The sequence below is a fragment of the Mytilus edulis genome, chromosome 5, assembly GCF_963676685.1.
Source record: "Mytilus edulis chromosome 5, xbMytEdul2.2, whole genome shotgun sequence".
Taxonomy (NCBI): Eukaryota; Metazoa; Mollusca; class Bivalvia; order Mytilida; family Mytilidae; genus Mytilus; species Mytilus edulis.
The window spans coordinates 16,421,607-16,438,857 of NC_092348.1; the positions used below are offsets into that span (position 1 = coordinate 16,421,607).

At 33.0% G+C, this 17,251-nt stretch overlaps 2 protein-coding genes across 13 annotated transcripts in view; both read left to right on the plus strand.

Annotated features, from left to right (window-relative positions):
• The window catches only part of LOC139523105 (protein VAC14 homolog), a 40,249-nt gene extending 34,588 nt beyond the window's left edge, over positions 1-5,661 (plus strand). Inside the window, exon 17 of the mRNA XM_071316870.1 lies at positions 1,880-5,661. Within this exon, the coding sequence (XP_071172971.1) occupies positions 1,880-2,015 (136 nt within the window). The 3' untranslated portion in view covers positions 2,016-5,661. The remainder of the gene's footprint in view (positions 1-1,879) is intronic.
• Positions 5,662-13,121: 7,460 nt separating this feature from the next.
• The window catches only part of LOC139523106 (protein MTSS 1-like), a 58,265-nt gene continuing 54,135 nt past the window's right edge, over positions 13,122-17,251 (plus strand). For 6 of the 12 annotated variants that reach the window (XM_071316873.1, XM_071316878.1, XM_071316877.1 and 3 more), the window contains exon 1: positions 13,151-13,531. In XM_071316873.1, the coding sequence (XP_071172974.1) occupies positions 13,436-13,531 (96 nt within the window). In that variant the 5' untranslated portion in view covers positions 13,151-13,435. Of the gene's footprint in view, positions 13,532-17,251 lie in introns of all 12 variants that reach the window. The other 6 variants (XM_071316884.1, XM_071316872.1, XM_071316881.1 and 3 more) reach the window with 6 other exon arrangements.

The following is a 17,251-nucleotide window of genomic DNA, read 5'->3' on the forward strand; positions in this document are numbered from 1 at the left end:
AACAATTATACATAAAAAAGAAGATGTGGCATGATTGCCAATGAGACAACTATTCACAAGAGACCAAATGACACAGACATTAACAAATATAGATCACCGTACGGCCTTCAACAATGAGCAAAGTCATACCGCATAATCAGCTTTAAAAGGACCCGAGAAAACAAATGTTTAACAATTCAAACGAGAAAACTAACGGCCTAATTTATGTACAATATAATGAACGAAAAACGATATATTACACAGCAACGACAACCACCGAATTACAGGCTCCAACACTTCCCCTTATCTTGAGACATTGGTGCAACAGAACAATAAAAAAACTGTACATAAACATACATAAACAAGCAACAAAGACTAAATTATCAATCACTACACATCCAGTATCCGTTACCGTACGGCAGGAAGCATTTTTGTTCTCTATTTTTCATAATAATGTATTATAGATTATAATGTTGCGATCTTGAATAAAAATTAACATTTTATATTTTGAGAGCTATTAAGAATTTATATATCTTGAGTCATTAATCTTATATAAAAGTACAAAACTCAGCTTATTATCACCGATACAGTTTATTCAAAATTCTTAGTCAACTTGCATTAATTGTCCAAAGCTTAAGTAACAAATCGAAAATACTAGTAGTGCACAATATTCACCTAGCCAGTTCCCACAGTTAAACACTATATAGATCACGACGCGACGTTATGTACCCAATTTGTATCAACTCTGTTTTTGTGGAAAAAGTGGACAGATATACGACTGACTATTTCATCTGCTAAGACAGCATACCACAAAAACTGGCTTCGGCTCTAGTGATATCCAGACAGAACGACTAGGTAGATATATGGTTCTTCGCACCAGAAGACAATCGCTTTTGGTGACTTTTTACATAAATAAAACTTGGCTGTTTTGCATCGGTTTAGATTTTAACATCTACATGTAACACAAATACAAAACTATATCAAGTAATAGAATAACATTTTTAATTTTGTAAATTAATACAGATGAAAATAATTACGTAACCGTTTCAGGTTATACTCGACCAAAAATATATGGTTTGTTAATGTTTTGATATAAATATTTTTTAACAATATCCCTTTTTACAATATTTTAGTTAAGACTTGATATAGGTGAATTACATGTAATTATCACGATGCCAGTCCTTTTTGAGGACCCCCTAATCCCTTATGTTGTTGTAGTCTTATTATCAAATGTTGGAGAAACGTGACTAAACCCTGCTTTTGTCTAAATTGTCATTGTGTTTGTTAATTAATTCTGATCCTAATTAACCTAAGGATTTATTGTGGTCTACTACCAAACCTTAAGTGTGTCACCTACTACTGATTGTCGTTAAATTTAAGTTTTAATTTTCTAACAGTCACTGTAAGTTAGACACTGGTTAATATTAATTAAAGCTTCAGATTCTGAACAGATATTTCTGACATATACTGTAACAGATGAGAAGGAGAGTTAAGAGAAGAAGTACACATTTGTTTGTAAGCTCACCTATCCTGAAGGGTAGCACAACTGATAACTAGTATACTTTAATGATTGCCTGCTGTAAATGTTTTCAATTAAAGGGACCCCTTTTTGAGCATAAAAATCATGTATTTTTTAGTACATTTTCCTGACTTTTTCCAGCAACAACCCCCTCCCCCTTTTTGAAAATCCTAGAGGATCTTCCACTGTGTATTGTAATTTGACGTCAATTTGAGTTAGGACTTCCAGCTTATAGAATATGTTTTTGACAACCAGGATATCTGTATGCATGGATGTAAGAACTTAATCCCAACATATATGGATTATCTATTATGTCAATAATTAAAATGAAGTTGTTTCATAAATGACTTAATAAAAACAATATTTTTTCTTTTTTGGTAGGCAAAAGACAAAATCATCAGCAGGTGATCAGAGACCCTTTGTATCTCACCTTAACTTCCTAGACCTACTGCAACATTTCAAACAAGTCCAAGAAAAACACAGACAGAAAGCCATTGCAGTGAAACAAAGGAGATGATACTCATGAAACATTATAGAATTAAAATAGCTAATTCAAATGCTGAATGTTTAAGTACCACAGATTCAGTATTAATTGTTGCAAACAAAAGCATAAGCAACTGCGGACAAAAATATGACATTGATTATATTATTATATATTATATATTGATGTGCATATTTAAGTGGACTACACCTACAACAAGGCAAAAAAAAGTTTTGATGTAATTCAATGTTAAACTTGAATATAGAAATAAAGAGATGTGGTGTGATTGCCAATGAGACAACTCTCCATAAAGACCAAAAGACTAAGATATAAACAATTTGTTTCATTACTGGTTATTAAAACATCACATTTATTTATGAATTGGCAGTAAATTGTTAATAACATTTAACAAACTGTCATGCATGCTTTTGGGTGTCTTGCTTCTCTGCTTTAATTGTCATTTTTGCAACAGAACCCTCTTGGACTCCATTGTTACATGTTCTCAGTTTGCCTTTTTTTAAATCATCATCTGAAAGATAAAATGATAATTAAAAAAAAAAATCATTTATTAAAATAATGCAAATTAAATCCAAATCAGAGAGGATCAACTTGTTTATAATCTAGTTTTTTCATTTATTTTTTTACAACTAAAACCACTTCAAAATAAATTGGCCTGTATTTTTGAAGAATGTTACCAAAAGTTCAACTAAACTACCGGTAGTCTATATTTAAATTTCATGTATTCCATGAATACATGGTGAGTTAATTGATCAAGTATCAACTATAAATGTTGTAAAAGGCTGTATTACATAAAGATTAGAGTTACCATGGAAACTGTTCAAATGTTATCACCATAGTAACAAAGATTGATCTTTGTGTTTTGTCGTGTTTTATGCATTCCGTTCTTACATTGTACTACATGTATATTGTTATTGTTATTTGAACTCATGCAAGTCCTAATTGACTTTAAAAGGAAATATTTTCACTACGGTAATATATTGTATTGTGTTCATAAACTAACAAGACAAAAATTTTATATCATTTACATAAAGTAATATATATTTAACCATAAAAGTCGACATAATATCTCATACATTGTAACCTTATGGCATGTTTTGATTAATTTCAAAGATTCATTTTGTGATACATTTTAATATGTCAATAAAGTTTGACATTAAAAGAAATAAAAAATTTACTATCAATTATATATATAAAAAATCATAATCAATTGTTTCAAACATAACAGAAAATTTTAAGATATTAAATTAAAAGCCTGAAAATGTTCGAATCAATTATTTTATCAGAAATTCAGTCAGTACTTTACTTTCAAATTTATTTTATTTACATATTCTTTAATTTTATACACAATTTAGTACTCTTTTTGAGTGAGCTACTATATTTCTGGAGAGAGCAAAATTTTCAAATTTTAAAGTGCTAGGTTTGCTTTGAAATTTAAATGTTGAAATATTATTTGAATTTTTAATGTTGAAAGTATCACTAATACTATTAGCTTTTTAATGCCAAATTGGACAATCTTGATGTAAATTTGCAAAATCTGTGTTCTTTTTTTGCAACAACATTTGTCTTTTTGCCAGTTTTCCATGGCTGTCACATGATATTTTTTTGCACAAAACACATTGTTGTGTTGCTGATTTGTGACGGTCCTGTTATATATCAAATATTTTCCCACATCACTGTTCAATTGAAGTTTCAAGCACACCCCATTAGAATGGAACCTTGGGCCTAATATATTTGTTATTATGAAGTCCCAGCTTGAACTTAAACCATTTGAATTAATCTGCCATGAAAAGCTTAAATAAGATAAAAAGTAGAGAAAATCTTTGAAATGATTATAATAAAATGATATATTCCTTCATAAAATGATGTATTCCTTCACTGTCACCAGGGGCTGATCCAGCAATTTTCAAAAGGGCGGTTCCCTACCCAGGATAAAGAGGGAATTCCAATCATATGTCCTCATTCAAATGCATTGATCGTTCAAATAATAGGGGGATTCCACTGGATCCCCCACTGCTCACAGACAACATTGAATGTCTACATCTATAACAAAATTTATCCCTTCAGCATTTTTAGAGAGACACCTTTGCTAGAATTGTTAAATAATCAAATCTGTTGAATATGAAATAAAGTTCAAATAAACCATCTATCATATTGTCCTTTATCTGACCATCTCAGGTGTAATCATGTCAATTTTTACCAAAATTTGATATTTATGGATAAATTTGTAAAAATGACAAATTACTTGGCACTTCCCATTTATAAGGTGAGGGAATTAGGTACATTTTGTTGTGATCACTGACCATTAGATTTCCTATCTATTATACAGTTTCCATAGAGTTCATGGTTATACATTTATTAAAAAGCTATATGTTTTCATAATGAAATTGTATCAAATTCTTTTTGTCATATATTTGAGAATAAATTAAATTTTAGCTAACATATAGATTACAGATATGGTAATTTCTATTTTTTTTAAAAAGTACAAAAATTTTGATTACATGTGAATGCCTTTTTGATAGAAGTTTCTAAATTCTACCTTTATGGATATAAATGAAAGGAAATGTATGTTAAAACAAGCTAAAAACAAAACTTTACCAAAAAAGACATTTACTACCCACAATAAATTTCCAAAATAATAGAGAAATTTTTCATATTCTTTTTTAAGGCTAATGATATTCTTTAACCTTCAGGCATAATATGATAAAAATAAAATTATGATATTTGGTAACCTCTGCTGACGTATAATGAAGATGATATGTTACGACTGTTGTCACTTAAAAGTTACAATCAATTATATCTATATAATACTCTATCATAGAAGACTTTGTATTTAAAATTATTATACCTGGGTTCCTTAGATTTTACTTGTATATATGATTTGTTTCACACAACTTTTATTACACTTGTAAATTCAGTTAAAAATTAGAAAATATGGTATGATTGTCAATGAGACAACTATCCTCCAAAGTTCAAATGAAGTGGATGTAAGCAATTATAGGCAACTGTTTGTCCTTTAAAAATGAGAAATTTTGTTGGATGACACAAACATGTACAAAGGGAAAACTGCTTCCCTTCAACAAAATACTGACAATCTTATCACATATACAGGCAGATGGGGTGAATAATGTCAGTTTTTCAAATAATCAGATTAAGTCTTGGACTCCTACCATGGTGAAGATTTGATTATACATGTATGATCTGTTTTAATGTATGCAACTACTGAGACCACTTGGGCCTCTTAGTTTATTTATGAAGATCTTGCCAAAAAAAAATCCTTTAACAAGGAGTAGACTTTTTGGCAGGTCAGCGATCAGGTCTCTGGGTTGAAGACATAATCCCTCTATGAAATTAAAAAAAAATAATATGTAAATATATATATACTCTATATCAAAAACAGTGAATTACCTTTAGCAGAAATGATTAAGAATACTACATTAAAAACATTTAAACAATTTTTTCCCTGCTTAATCAGAGATTTATAAGGTATAGACAAAATAGGGAACATTTTTAGTTGATCTATATATACTGTTGTTAGCTGTAGATTGTCCTAGATGTAGATATATGGAATAAGTGCTATATTGTTACTTTATATTTCTCTTCTATGTATTCTTGTTGCTTAGCAATGATAAGCTGTTAGTAATTAAAACACATAATTAATCAACAGTTTCTTGTCATATTTCTGTCATCAAAGATTGTGCAAAATTACTTAGTATACTTTTGTTTTTCTTGTGAACTCTGCCAAATGTCAACACTTATGCCAAAATATATGTCTGATATACTTTTAGGGAACAATCTAACAAATTACATTTAATGATATCTGAAGAAGAGTTGGAAATCTTTTGAAACATTACAAAGTGGTTTTCTTGATTAATCTGCATCAAAAATTATCTGAGCCCCAAAATTACATCAAAAGATTTATAAATACATTGTCATGAGTGGGAGCCATTGAAGTACATGTAATTGGTTATAACCTTATCACCATTAGGTCATATACATTTAAAGAAGAAAAAACTTCTTAGTGATCTTCCCCCTAGTATTTTCAGGTTTTTTTTTTACACATCATTGCAGACCACTTTCAAGTGGTACACAAGACAGTTTGTTTTGAATAAAAAATTCTCTCAGAATAAGATCAATATTTCTCTGACATCTGACACCCTTTTTTGCGATTTGCTGGGGCCATGAGACTCAAATCCAACAAATGTCCATAATACATCAGTGCAAGGATTTGTATAGTAAGTCTGACTATGTAATAATATGAGGCAGGCATTACCTGTAAATGGGGACGAAGTCTGTATGAATTATTTTTTTGTAACTTAAATATTTGTTAAAAAAAAGAAACAGAAATACCGGAACGTTTCCGATTTTGGTTCTTTTGTTAGGGATTTTAGTTGTGACGTCATATGCAATGTAAACAAAGAAACGCTATCATCAGGTAATGTTTTTTCATATCAAGGAATTATTAAAAATGAAATTGGTATTGCGCGTTCCTTCCTATTTTATACTAGACTGATAAATATATATTTTACTCAAAGTTTCATACAAACGAGACCGGAAAAAGGAAGTGCATTGTACATATCTGCGCAGGTCCGGGATTTCAAAACACGACAAAAAAAAAATTGAACGATTTTGAGTTCATTAGTATACAGATAAGAGTAGACCACTTAAATGCGCTAGTGATTGGACAGGATCACTATTATGTCATGGTGACGGGAGAAGATCTCAATAATGTCCTGGTGACTGGAGAAGATCACTATAATGCCCTGGTGACTGGAGAAGATCACTATAATGTCCTGGTGACTGGAGAAGATCACTATAATGGCTTGGTGACTGGAGAAGATCGCTATACTGTCCTTGTGACTGGAGAAGATCACTATAATGGCTTGGTGACTGGAGAAGATCACTTTACTGTCCTGGTGACTGGAGAAGATCGCTATAATGACTTGGTGACTGGAGAAGATCACTATACTGTCCTGGTTACTGGAGAAGATCACTATAATGTCCTGGTGACTAGAGAAGAGCACTACAATGTCCTGGTGATTGCTGAAGACCACCATAATGTCATGGTGACTGGAGAAGATCACTATGTCTATAATGTCCTGGTGAATGGAAAATATCACTTTAATGTCCTAGTGACTGGAGAATATCACTATAATTCCCTGGTGACTGGAGAAGATCATTATAATGTGCTGATGACTGGAGAAGATCACTATAATGTCCTGGTGACTAGAGAAGAGCACTACAATGTCCTTGTGACTGGAAAATATCACTATAATGTCCTGGTGACTGGAGAATATCTCATGCACCAGATGGATATCATAGTGACCATCACCAGTCACAATGACATGATAGTGATCTTCTCATAACCAGGACATTATGGTGGTCTTTTCTAATCACCAGGGCATAACAGTGATCTTCTCTTAATCATCTAGACATCTTAACGGTCTGCTCAAGTCACCAGAAAACAAAATGGTCTTTTCGGTACTAGAACATTAAAGTGATCTTCACCAGTCACAAGGACACTATTATGATCTTCTCCATGCAGTACGTCATCGGAACTATATAGTGATCTTCTTCAGTAACCAGGGCATCATAATGATCGTTTCGATACCAGCTTATTATAGAAAGCCTCTCTAGTCACTAGGACATAATGACTGTTTTCTCCAATCATCATGACATTAAAGTGATCTTCGCCAGTCATGAAGACATTGAAGTGATCATGTCTAGTCATCATAATATTCAAGTATTCTTCTCCAGTCACCAAGACATTATAGTACTATTATCAAGTCACCAGGACACTTAAAGGATCTTTTTTGTACACTAGTTCATTGAATTATTAAGATCCAGTCACCAAGAAATAATAAAGATCGACTAAAATTACCAGGACATTAAAGTGATCTTCTCCAGTCACCAGGACATTATAGTGATCTTCTCCAGTCACCAGGACATTATAATGATCTTCTCTTGTCACCAGGATATAATAGTGATCTTCTCCAGTCACAAGGACATTATAATGATCTTCTCCAGTCACCAGGACATTATAATGATCTTCTCCAGTCACAAGGACATTATAATGATCTTCTCCAGTTACCAGGACATTATAATGATCTTCTCCAGTCACCAGGACATTATAGTGATCTTCTCCAGTCACCAGGACATTATATTGATCTTCTCTAGTCACCAGGACATTTTAATGATCTTCTCCAGTCACCAGGACGTTAAAGTGATCTTCTCCAATCACAAAGACATACTGAGTGATCTTCTCCAGTCACCAGGACATTATAGTGATCTTCTCCAGTCACCAGGACATTATAGTGATCTTCTCTTGTCCCCAGGATATAATAGTGATCTTCTCCAGTCACCAGGACATTATAATGATCTTCTCCAGTCACCAGGACATTATAGTGATCTTCTCCAGTCACAAGGACATTATAAATAATGATCTTCTCCAGTCACCAAGACATTATAATGATCTTCTCCAGTCACCAGGACATTATAGTGATCTTCTCCAGTCACCAGGACATTATATTGATTTTCTCCAGTCACCAGGACATTTTAATGATCTTCTCCAGTCACCAGGACGTTAAAGTGATCTTCTCCAATCACAAAGACATACTGAGTGATCTTCTCCAGTCACCAGGACATTATAGTGATCTTCTCCAGTCACCAGGACATTATAGTGATATTCTCCAGTCACCAGGACATTATAGTGATATTCTCTTGTCACCAGGATATAATAGTGATCTTCTCCAGTTACAAGGACATTTTAGTGATCTTCTCCAGTCACCAGGGGGAAGATCACTAAAATGTCCTGGTGACTGGAGAAGATCACTATAATGTCCTGGTGACTGGAGAAGATCACTATAATTCCCTGGTGACTGGAGAAGATCATTATAATGTCTTGGTGACTGGAGAAGATCATTATAATGTCCTGGTGACTGGAGAAGATCACTATAATGTCCTGGTGACTGGAGAAGATCATTATAATGTCCTTGTGACTGGAGAAGATCACTATTATATCCTGGTGACAAGAGAAGATCACTATAATGTCCTGGTGACTGGAGAAGATCACTATAATGTCCTGGTGACTGGAGAAGATCACTATAATGTCCTGGTGACTGGAGAAGATCATTATAATGTCTTGGTGACTGGAGATCATTATAATGTCCTTGTGACTGGAGAAGATCACTATAATGTCCTGGTGACTGGAGAAGATCATTATAATGTCCTGGTGACTGGAGAAGATCACTATTATATCCTGGTGACAAGATAAGATTACTGTAATGTCCTGGTGACTGGAGAAGATCACTATGATGTCCTGGTGACTTGAGCATATCACTTTAATGTCCTGGTAACTTGAGTCGATCTTTATTATTTCTTGGTGACTGGATAAGAAAAATTTAATGAACTAGTGTATAAAAAAGATCATTTAAGTGTCCTGGTGACTTGATAATAGTACTATAATGTCTTGGTGACTGGAAAAGAATACTTGAATATTATGGTGACTAGATATGATCACTTCAATGTCTTCATGACTGGCGAAGATCACTTTAATGTCATGATGATTGGAGAAGACAGTCATTATGTCCTAGTGACTAGAGAGGCTTTCTATAATAAGCTGGTATCGAAACGATCATTATGATGCCCTGGTTACTGAAGAAGATCACTATATAGTTCCGATGACGTACTGCATGGAGAAGATCATAATAGTGTCCTTGTGACTGGTGAAGATGACTTTAATGTTCTAGTACCGAAAAGACCATTTTGTTTTCTGGTGACTTAAGCAGACCGTTAAGATGTCTAGATGATTAAGAGAAGATCACTGTTATGTCCTGGTGATTAGAGAAGACCACCATAGTTTCCTGGTTATGAGAAGATCACTATCATGTCATTGTGACTGGTGATGGTCACTATGATATCCATCTGTTGCTTGAGAAGATAACTAACTGACTGACAAGGTTGGTATATTTTCCTGGTGAAAATCGCTATGGGAGCAACGTATGGAGCAGATTCGTATGGACCTTCCGGATCATCAGAAATTGGCCCCGTTTTTTTTAATGCCGTGGGGTTCGTGTTGCTCAGTTTAAAGTTTTCTATGTTGTAATTTGTATACTGTTTTTTGTTGTTTGTTTTCTTTTTCTTTTTTTGCCATTGCGTTGTCGGTTTATTTTTGACTTATGAGTTTGAATGTCCCTTTGGTATCCTTCGCCTCTCTTTTACCATAATGTCCTGGTGACTGGAAAATATTATTATAATAGTCTGCTGGCAATCGAAGATAACTATACTAGTATAATGTTCTAGTGACTTGATATGATCATTTTAACGTTCTAAGTGACCGTAGAAGATCACTTTATTATCCATTTGGACTAAAAGTTGGATAGGTTGTGTGGCATTATCGAATCTACTTCGTTTCAATGGAATCCAATATTGGTACCACTAGAATTTATTACAGACAACTCAGAATGTAAACTGCCGGTTTCAAGTCCGAATAAAGGAGGAGGGGGTCTTTTTTTTCTAATTGGCGCAATCGTATGTTTTATTTTATGGCGCAAATGATGCCATGTAATTTTAAAATAGGTGGCGCAAACGTAGCATTGGAGAAAAAAGTTGTGGCGCAAAAGGACGCATTTTTGGCGCAAACGGATCTCTCCCATGATTAAGGCTGTAATTGTTGCCTTCTTTCTGCAAGTGATGTTAAATCACATTAAATCATTAATGATTTCAGTTTACATGGCAAATGTTTCCTTTCCTAAAACATACTTTTTTCTTACTGCTGCTGCATGGGTACTTCCCAATTTAATGTATGTAGTAGCTTGTAACAACTTCACTTTATTGTCCAAAAAGACAAATATTAAAGTATGAAATGCATAAATTCCTGCGGAATTAATGCTTCTGTGTCATTACTGATAGATAGAGTTTCAGCCCATACGGATGGTGGGAACCGACATCACTGTGTCATCAACATATGTGGCTAAAACCTATTCATCAAAAGCTTCTATTTTCTTCTCTTTTAGCATATCTTGTATTAAATATTCAGCAAAGCAATACGTTTTCTTCTCTCTCTGTACATGGACTGGCTAATGCATTTCAAGTCATTTCTCTCCAGATGCTCATCTTCATGGTGAAATATTTCCGAACGTATGATACTTTTTAAGCCAAACATAAGAATAAATATTAAATCGTTAATATTTATGATAGATATGTGTACAGGTAAATTGGCCCAAATGAGTTCCGAATATTGGCGCAATTGATACATCTGGAAAACAAAATTTGGCGCAAATGATACCCCCTGAAAAACGGCAATTGGCGCAAAAGGACATGCTGCCTTAATCATTGAAGTGAAATGCAAATACAACCCCTGTTATACTTCCATGATCTTTATGAATAAAAAGTAATTGTGGATGCATGCAGCATTGATTCACATGGCAACACCCCGAGAATTGTGGATGCAGCATTGATCCAGCAACACTGATAAAAACACAACAAAAAACCCGAGAAACATTTAAAGACCATAAACGGTCTCCTTTTAAAAAACCGAAACCAGGATAGAAGTAGATGACCAATTATTAATTAAAAAAAAGCCATCGTGTTAGAACTATTTGTTTGGGTGTTAGGGTGCGCGGGCCCTTAGTTGTTCCTTGTCTGTATGTATTTTTCCAGAGAAGAAGTGTGTTGGTGGTAAATGGGGTATGTTCTTTGTTGTTTTGTTGACAATTCTTGCTATGCCTCTCAGAGTCGTGTATAATCTTGTTCTGACGACTGCACCGCCTCGGGCATGCACTTGTCTCTGATTTTTTCTTATATACCTTAATGTTGGGGAAATAGTTCAAAGACGGGTGCCCAGTTTGGACTGCGCATCAAAATCATGAACAGTGCAGGTAAACCAGATCTGTTAGAAGTGTATGTGTACATGCATATTGTTTTGTAAATGCAGAAAATCAAAATACACAATGCTCAGTGGGTCAGCAGTGTTTTAACCTGAACAAGAAGGACTCTTAACTTGCACATCAATTCGGTTTGCGTTTATTAATAATGTTAACATATTTTACTCTTGAAGTATCTTGTGTTTTTTTTTTACTAATCCATATATAAAGTGAAAGCATTCGTCAACAGTAAATCCCATTAATATTTTTTGACAATAACTTTGAAATTTTGTCAGCAATTTAAATAATATCCCGATTGTATAAAATGTTTTTTTTTTTTAAATGTTCTAAATATCTTAGCTTTCGTAATGAAAACGGTACTTTCATATTATAAATTTTAGATACTCGGAATGAGACCACTGCATGTACGCATATCAGACCAATCATCATCAAACACCGGAACCTGGGAAAGGAAACTTTTATAATAAATTGTGACCGCTATGAAGATTTCATCGAACAATTCTCATAACGCCGGAATAAAGATAACTTTAATTTTGTCAAGGATAAAGGAGATCTGTTTAGGACACTGACATTTGACCACTTTATTTGAAAATTATATATATATCTGTGAATATATATGTCTCTTGCTATAGAACATGTAGAAGATGTCTAATCATTATATACAATGATGCTGATGTTGGTAAACTATTGTTATATGGCTTTTTTTTTTTTTATGTAAGCCTTACAAGTTAGCCCAGAATGTTTTTGTCGACTGTCTACATATGAAAGGTCCAATTTGGTCAAACGAGACATATAATAAATTGACGGCTTATAAAACAATGTATTAATTTATGTATAATTTTTTGTCTCATACTGTCTATATATAATGGCCATTGGCGAACGATCATAAAAGCATAAAGCATAAAAGATGTATCTAAAGTCGGTTATACATATAACAATACAACATAAGCTCTGTAGAGCTTTTATCCGACATACATTTATGACCAGCACAATACCGGGACAATACATTGAGGACAATACATAAAACACATATAAAAACATAAAGTATGCCACCCGAAAAGAGTTATGCGACTTCAGGTACATTATCCCGAGCGCGAACGTCACTGAAGACATCTTCAATTAAAAGGTGCTTCAAAAAACCGGTGGACGTTTTCAATATTTAACCAGAATAAGAAAAGTATAAGATGACATTTTTTTAATTTTGTTACTGCTAGTTTTATTAACCAATAGCCTTCGGATTGTGTTGTCACGTGATCACAGTCATATATTGCCATCAGAGCGGAAATGATATCCGTTCGGATAACACGCTTATGTTTGAGGACAACAATGACTGAAAAACTACCCTAAAACAGGATTAATTGTATATATTTCGATTTGTACATTGGAATGGCGATTCCATTTTGCATATGGATTACTTAGGGCCTGTTATTGTGTGTATTTATTTCATTTCGGATTAGATTTTATTCACTTTCACTATCGATTCGCCTTGTTGTGATCGGAAGTGCTTTATTTTCAATATTCAAATACAGGAATATTATATGTAACAAAAGGAATATGTCCACAATGAGTCAACAGCAAATGGAGGGAGGCATGGATAAAGATTGTAGTGCTCTAGGGATGTTTTTTCAGACAATTATAAATGATATGAGGGTGAGTTCAGTTGTCATTTCTAACACACAACAAGAAGCTCTCATAATTAATAATGAAAGACATGGCACCCCACCTCCACTTTTCTTGAGAAAATATTGTTTTTATCGGCCAATATTCATTTGCTAAAAAGATTTTTTTTTATGCAGACGTCTCATTATTGATTGTCCATGTTGTTAAAAATATTATTTTTAAAATGTGTTTTACTTTTAGGCTTTTAGTTTTAGCTAAATTATAATATAAATTACAATATAAGTTACTGTTGTAGTAGTGTCCAGATCTTGCAAAGAATGTCCATGTGAGAGTGTGAAAGGCCTTGTATTGCCAAACCTCAGATGACCCTTTGTTGATACATTTAGCATTAAATGCGTTATACAAATTTTTTTTTGGGGGGGGGTCTTAAAAAACATTTTGTTTTGTAATTAATAAAAGCGTTATTTAGCTCGTTTGAATAGTTTCTTCTATAGCCAACTATATTTGTTTTTTCCTCATTGTTGAAGGCACTATATAGTGGCCTATATTATAAATGTTACTACATGTACATCCATATTTTAACTCTGGTAGATTGTAGTCTCATTGTCAATCATATCACATCTCTGTTATGATATTGGCACATTCCTGTGTGATTGGATAAGTGTAAGATTTTCACTTGGATGATTCCTTTTAAAAATCTTTTCAAATTCTTAGTGCTGAGAAGAAGTGCATGTTTGAATTGATTGAGATGAGGTTGAATGAAGCCAGAACATGTAGAATTAAATTTCCTGTTTAACAAATATTAATAAATAAAGTCTTAGATGTTAAGCAGGATGTTGGCATGGGGAAATTTGGTTTTTAACTAATTTACAAACAATTGATTAGCCAGCAATTATCAGTGAATTGGAAATCTATAGAGTACATGCATTTTATTCTGCATATGAAATAAATAAATAGAAATAATAAAAATATAAATTAGTGCCATGAACAATTTCCTCATAGTACATGTAACTATTTAATTTGTTCCCTAGTTCCTTGCAATAGTGGGTCTCATTGGGGTCTAAGCGTGACGCAGGATTGCTGATTTTATGTTAGCGTGTAGTTTTATAATGTTGTATTCATATTCCATAACAAACAAAATATTAACTGACAAATGATAAAATTATAGTTTCACTAACAAACCATCAAAATTGATGCTTGAATCAGTGCTACTAACAATGACTAAAACTGCAATGATACATTAATCATGAGTCTTAAAAGCTTATTATAAAGTTATAATTCAAAATACAGAATGCAAGCTTATTAGAATATTCCTGCTCTTTTTCTTTTTTCTTTATCTTAGTACAGCATGTAAATAATTTTACATTATAACCATTTCACCCAGAGTCAGTTGTAAATCGATTTCAACCGTGAAATTTTGTCACCAAATCCTATTATTAAAAAGTTATTTCATCCACAGAAATAACTCATCCAAAAACAGATTTAAAATATTTATTTTGTAAACATAACAAAAAGATGAAAATTTGATAACAAGAAACCCTCTCAATATGTATGTATTTGTTAAAAGTTAACCAAAAAATAATGATAGGTCAGAGATCTCTTGTGAACCCTTAAGATAACATTCTCTGAACAGCTGGATAGAAATATCATCTGTGTGTGCTGAGTCATGTGTCTGCATGTGTTGTAAGAAAATAGGCTTTCAAACAAAAAACTTTCTTACTGGCAATTAGAAAATTATGTACATGTACACATCGAATTTCCTACACATCATACACAAATATTGTATTTTAAATTTGACGAATATTCAAATAAACAATTGTATAAAATTTATGTTAATTATTTTCAATGTTATATATTCATTGACAAATAACTTTACAAAAATAAATTAATTTGGTCAAAAGTGGATTAGAAAATAATTTGTTTTAATTTCTAAGGCTTTAAAGAATGAAAAGCATTTTCTCTGATAAAATGTATAAGATAGAGAATGGAAATGCAGTGTTCTAGGATTTTTTTGGCACCTTGACTTACCACGGGTAAGATCAATAAAAAAATTACTTACCCACATCTAAAAGTTAAATCCGCCAACCAATGCAGACAGCGCAAAGCGCCGTCCGCTGCGGCGAGCTAAAGCTCGTCGCCCTTATGGCCGGGGGTCTGGGGGCCGCTCAAAAAACTTTTATGACATGCTTTAAATTATATGTTGTGAAGTTTGTCTGAACAAAGCTGGATTCGGATACGATTGAATTTTATACAAAATTTAAAAAAAACGATTTCTTACTAAATTTGACAAATATGTTATAGTTATTACTATGTCATTTATTAAGAGCTATAATAAATGCAACTGTAAGTTTATTTTCCTCCGATGACAAGAAAAAAAAATCGTTTATGTCCCGATTTAAGCACCAGTTATCAATCCGGATTTTCCGATTTTACCGACACCGTGACCGACTTTTAGAATGATAGGAGAAGAATGTGGTCTCTTTTGCGCTTGATTACACCTAGTAAACGAGTGCTTGAATAAAAGCGCCGATAGACATCGACAAAATCTTCGATCTTTTATCAAAGTTTTTTCTCGTGATTTAATAAAAATAAAAAGCAGATATGGGAAAATTGAAGAGGACCGGGAAATTTCAAGAGTTTTTCGGCTTCCCCGAACTTGAAAATTGACTTACCACCGGGTGAAAAAGGCTAAAAAATGACTTACCCCGGGTAACGGGTAATGGGAATCCTAGAACACTGGAAATGGGGAATGAGGCAAAGAACAAAAAACTGCCCAAGGCCACCAAATATTGGTATTTTATTTGTCGGAAAGGCCAATATTTTTTACTCAACATTGTTTTGAATTAAAAACTTTTGATCTTCAAATTAAGATTCAATGCATCATAAAATCCCAGGCAACTAGTTCATGTCATTTAGAAATTCCTTGTTCATGTAGGACAGGTATCAGAAAAAGGTGACAAGATACCTTTCTATCTCACTTAGAGTCAAAATTTATTGACATTCATATGTAACTAATTATAACTGACCAGTCCAAACATCTTTATCAAATTTGGTGCTGAGAAATGCCTGGGGTGACATCTCATCAATAGTGAATTACAGGATAGATTCCTTTGACCACTCTGATACTTGTCAATTTTAGACCTTGATCAATCAAAGATGAATGATAACAAGCTATAGATAATCTTTATTACAACATAAAGAAAAGTCAGTCATGCATGGCTAAGATGATATCATGAGGGTATTGGCATGGTTGATTGGACTTCATTGTTTATTGCATTTCAACTTACAAGTATACATGTATATTGCTATTATCAAATTTTAGATGATTTACAATTGACACTGGTCAAGATCACAACAAATCAACTGTATATATGTGTATGTAAAATATATACCCGACATTTTCTGTAATGCAAAAAAATAAATTAAAAGGTTATATTTTGCCATAGTGTTAAAAAAATAACTCACTATATAGATATAACAAAAAGAAAGACTTTATTTAGTTGTTAGGGGGATTTGATACTCCAAAAAATTTTGTGAACAGAAGTTTCATCTACAATGTACATTAATACAAGTACATGATTTTCTTTTAGAGATTGATTCTAAAGAATTTACTTTTTTTATGCCTGAATATGACAGGTTACACCTCTTCAAAGACAAATTAATTTCGTGACCTTTTGTTCTAGGTTCATGATCAAGGTTATGACTCATTTATTGATTTAGTACTATTGTAACCTTTTGCCTGAAAGTCCT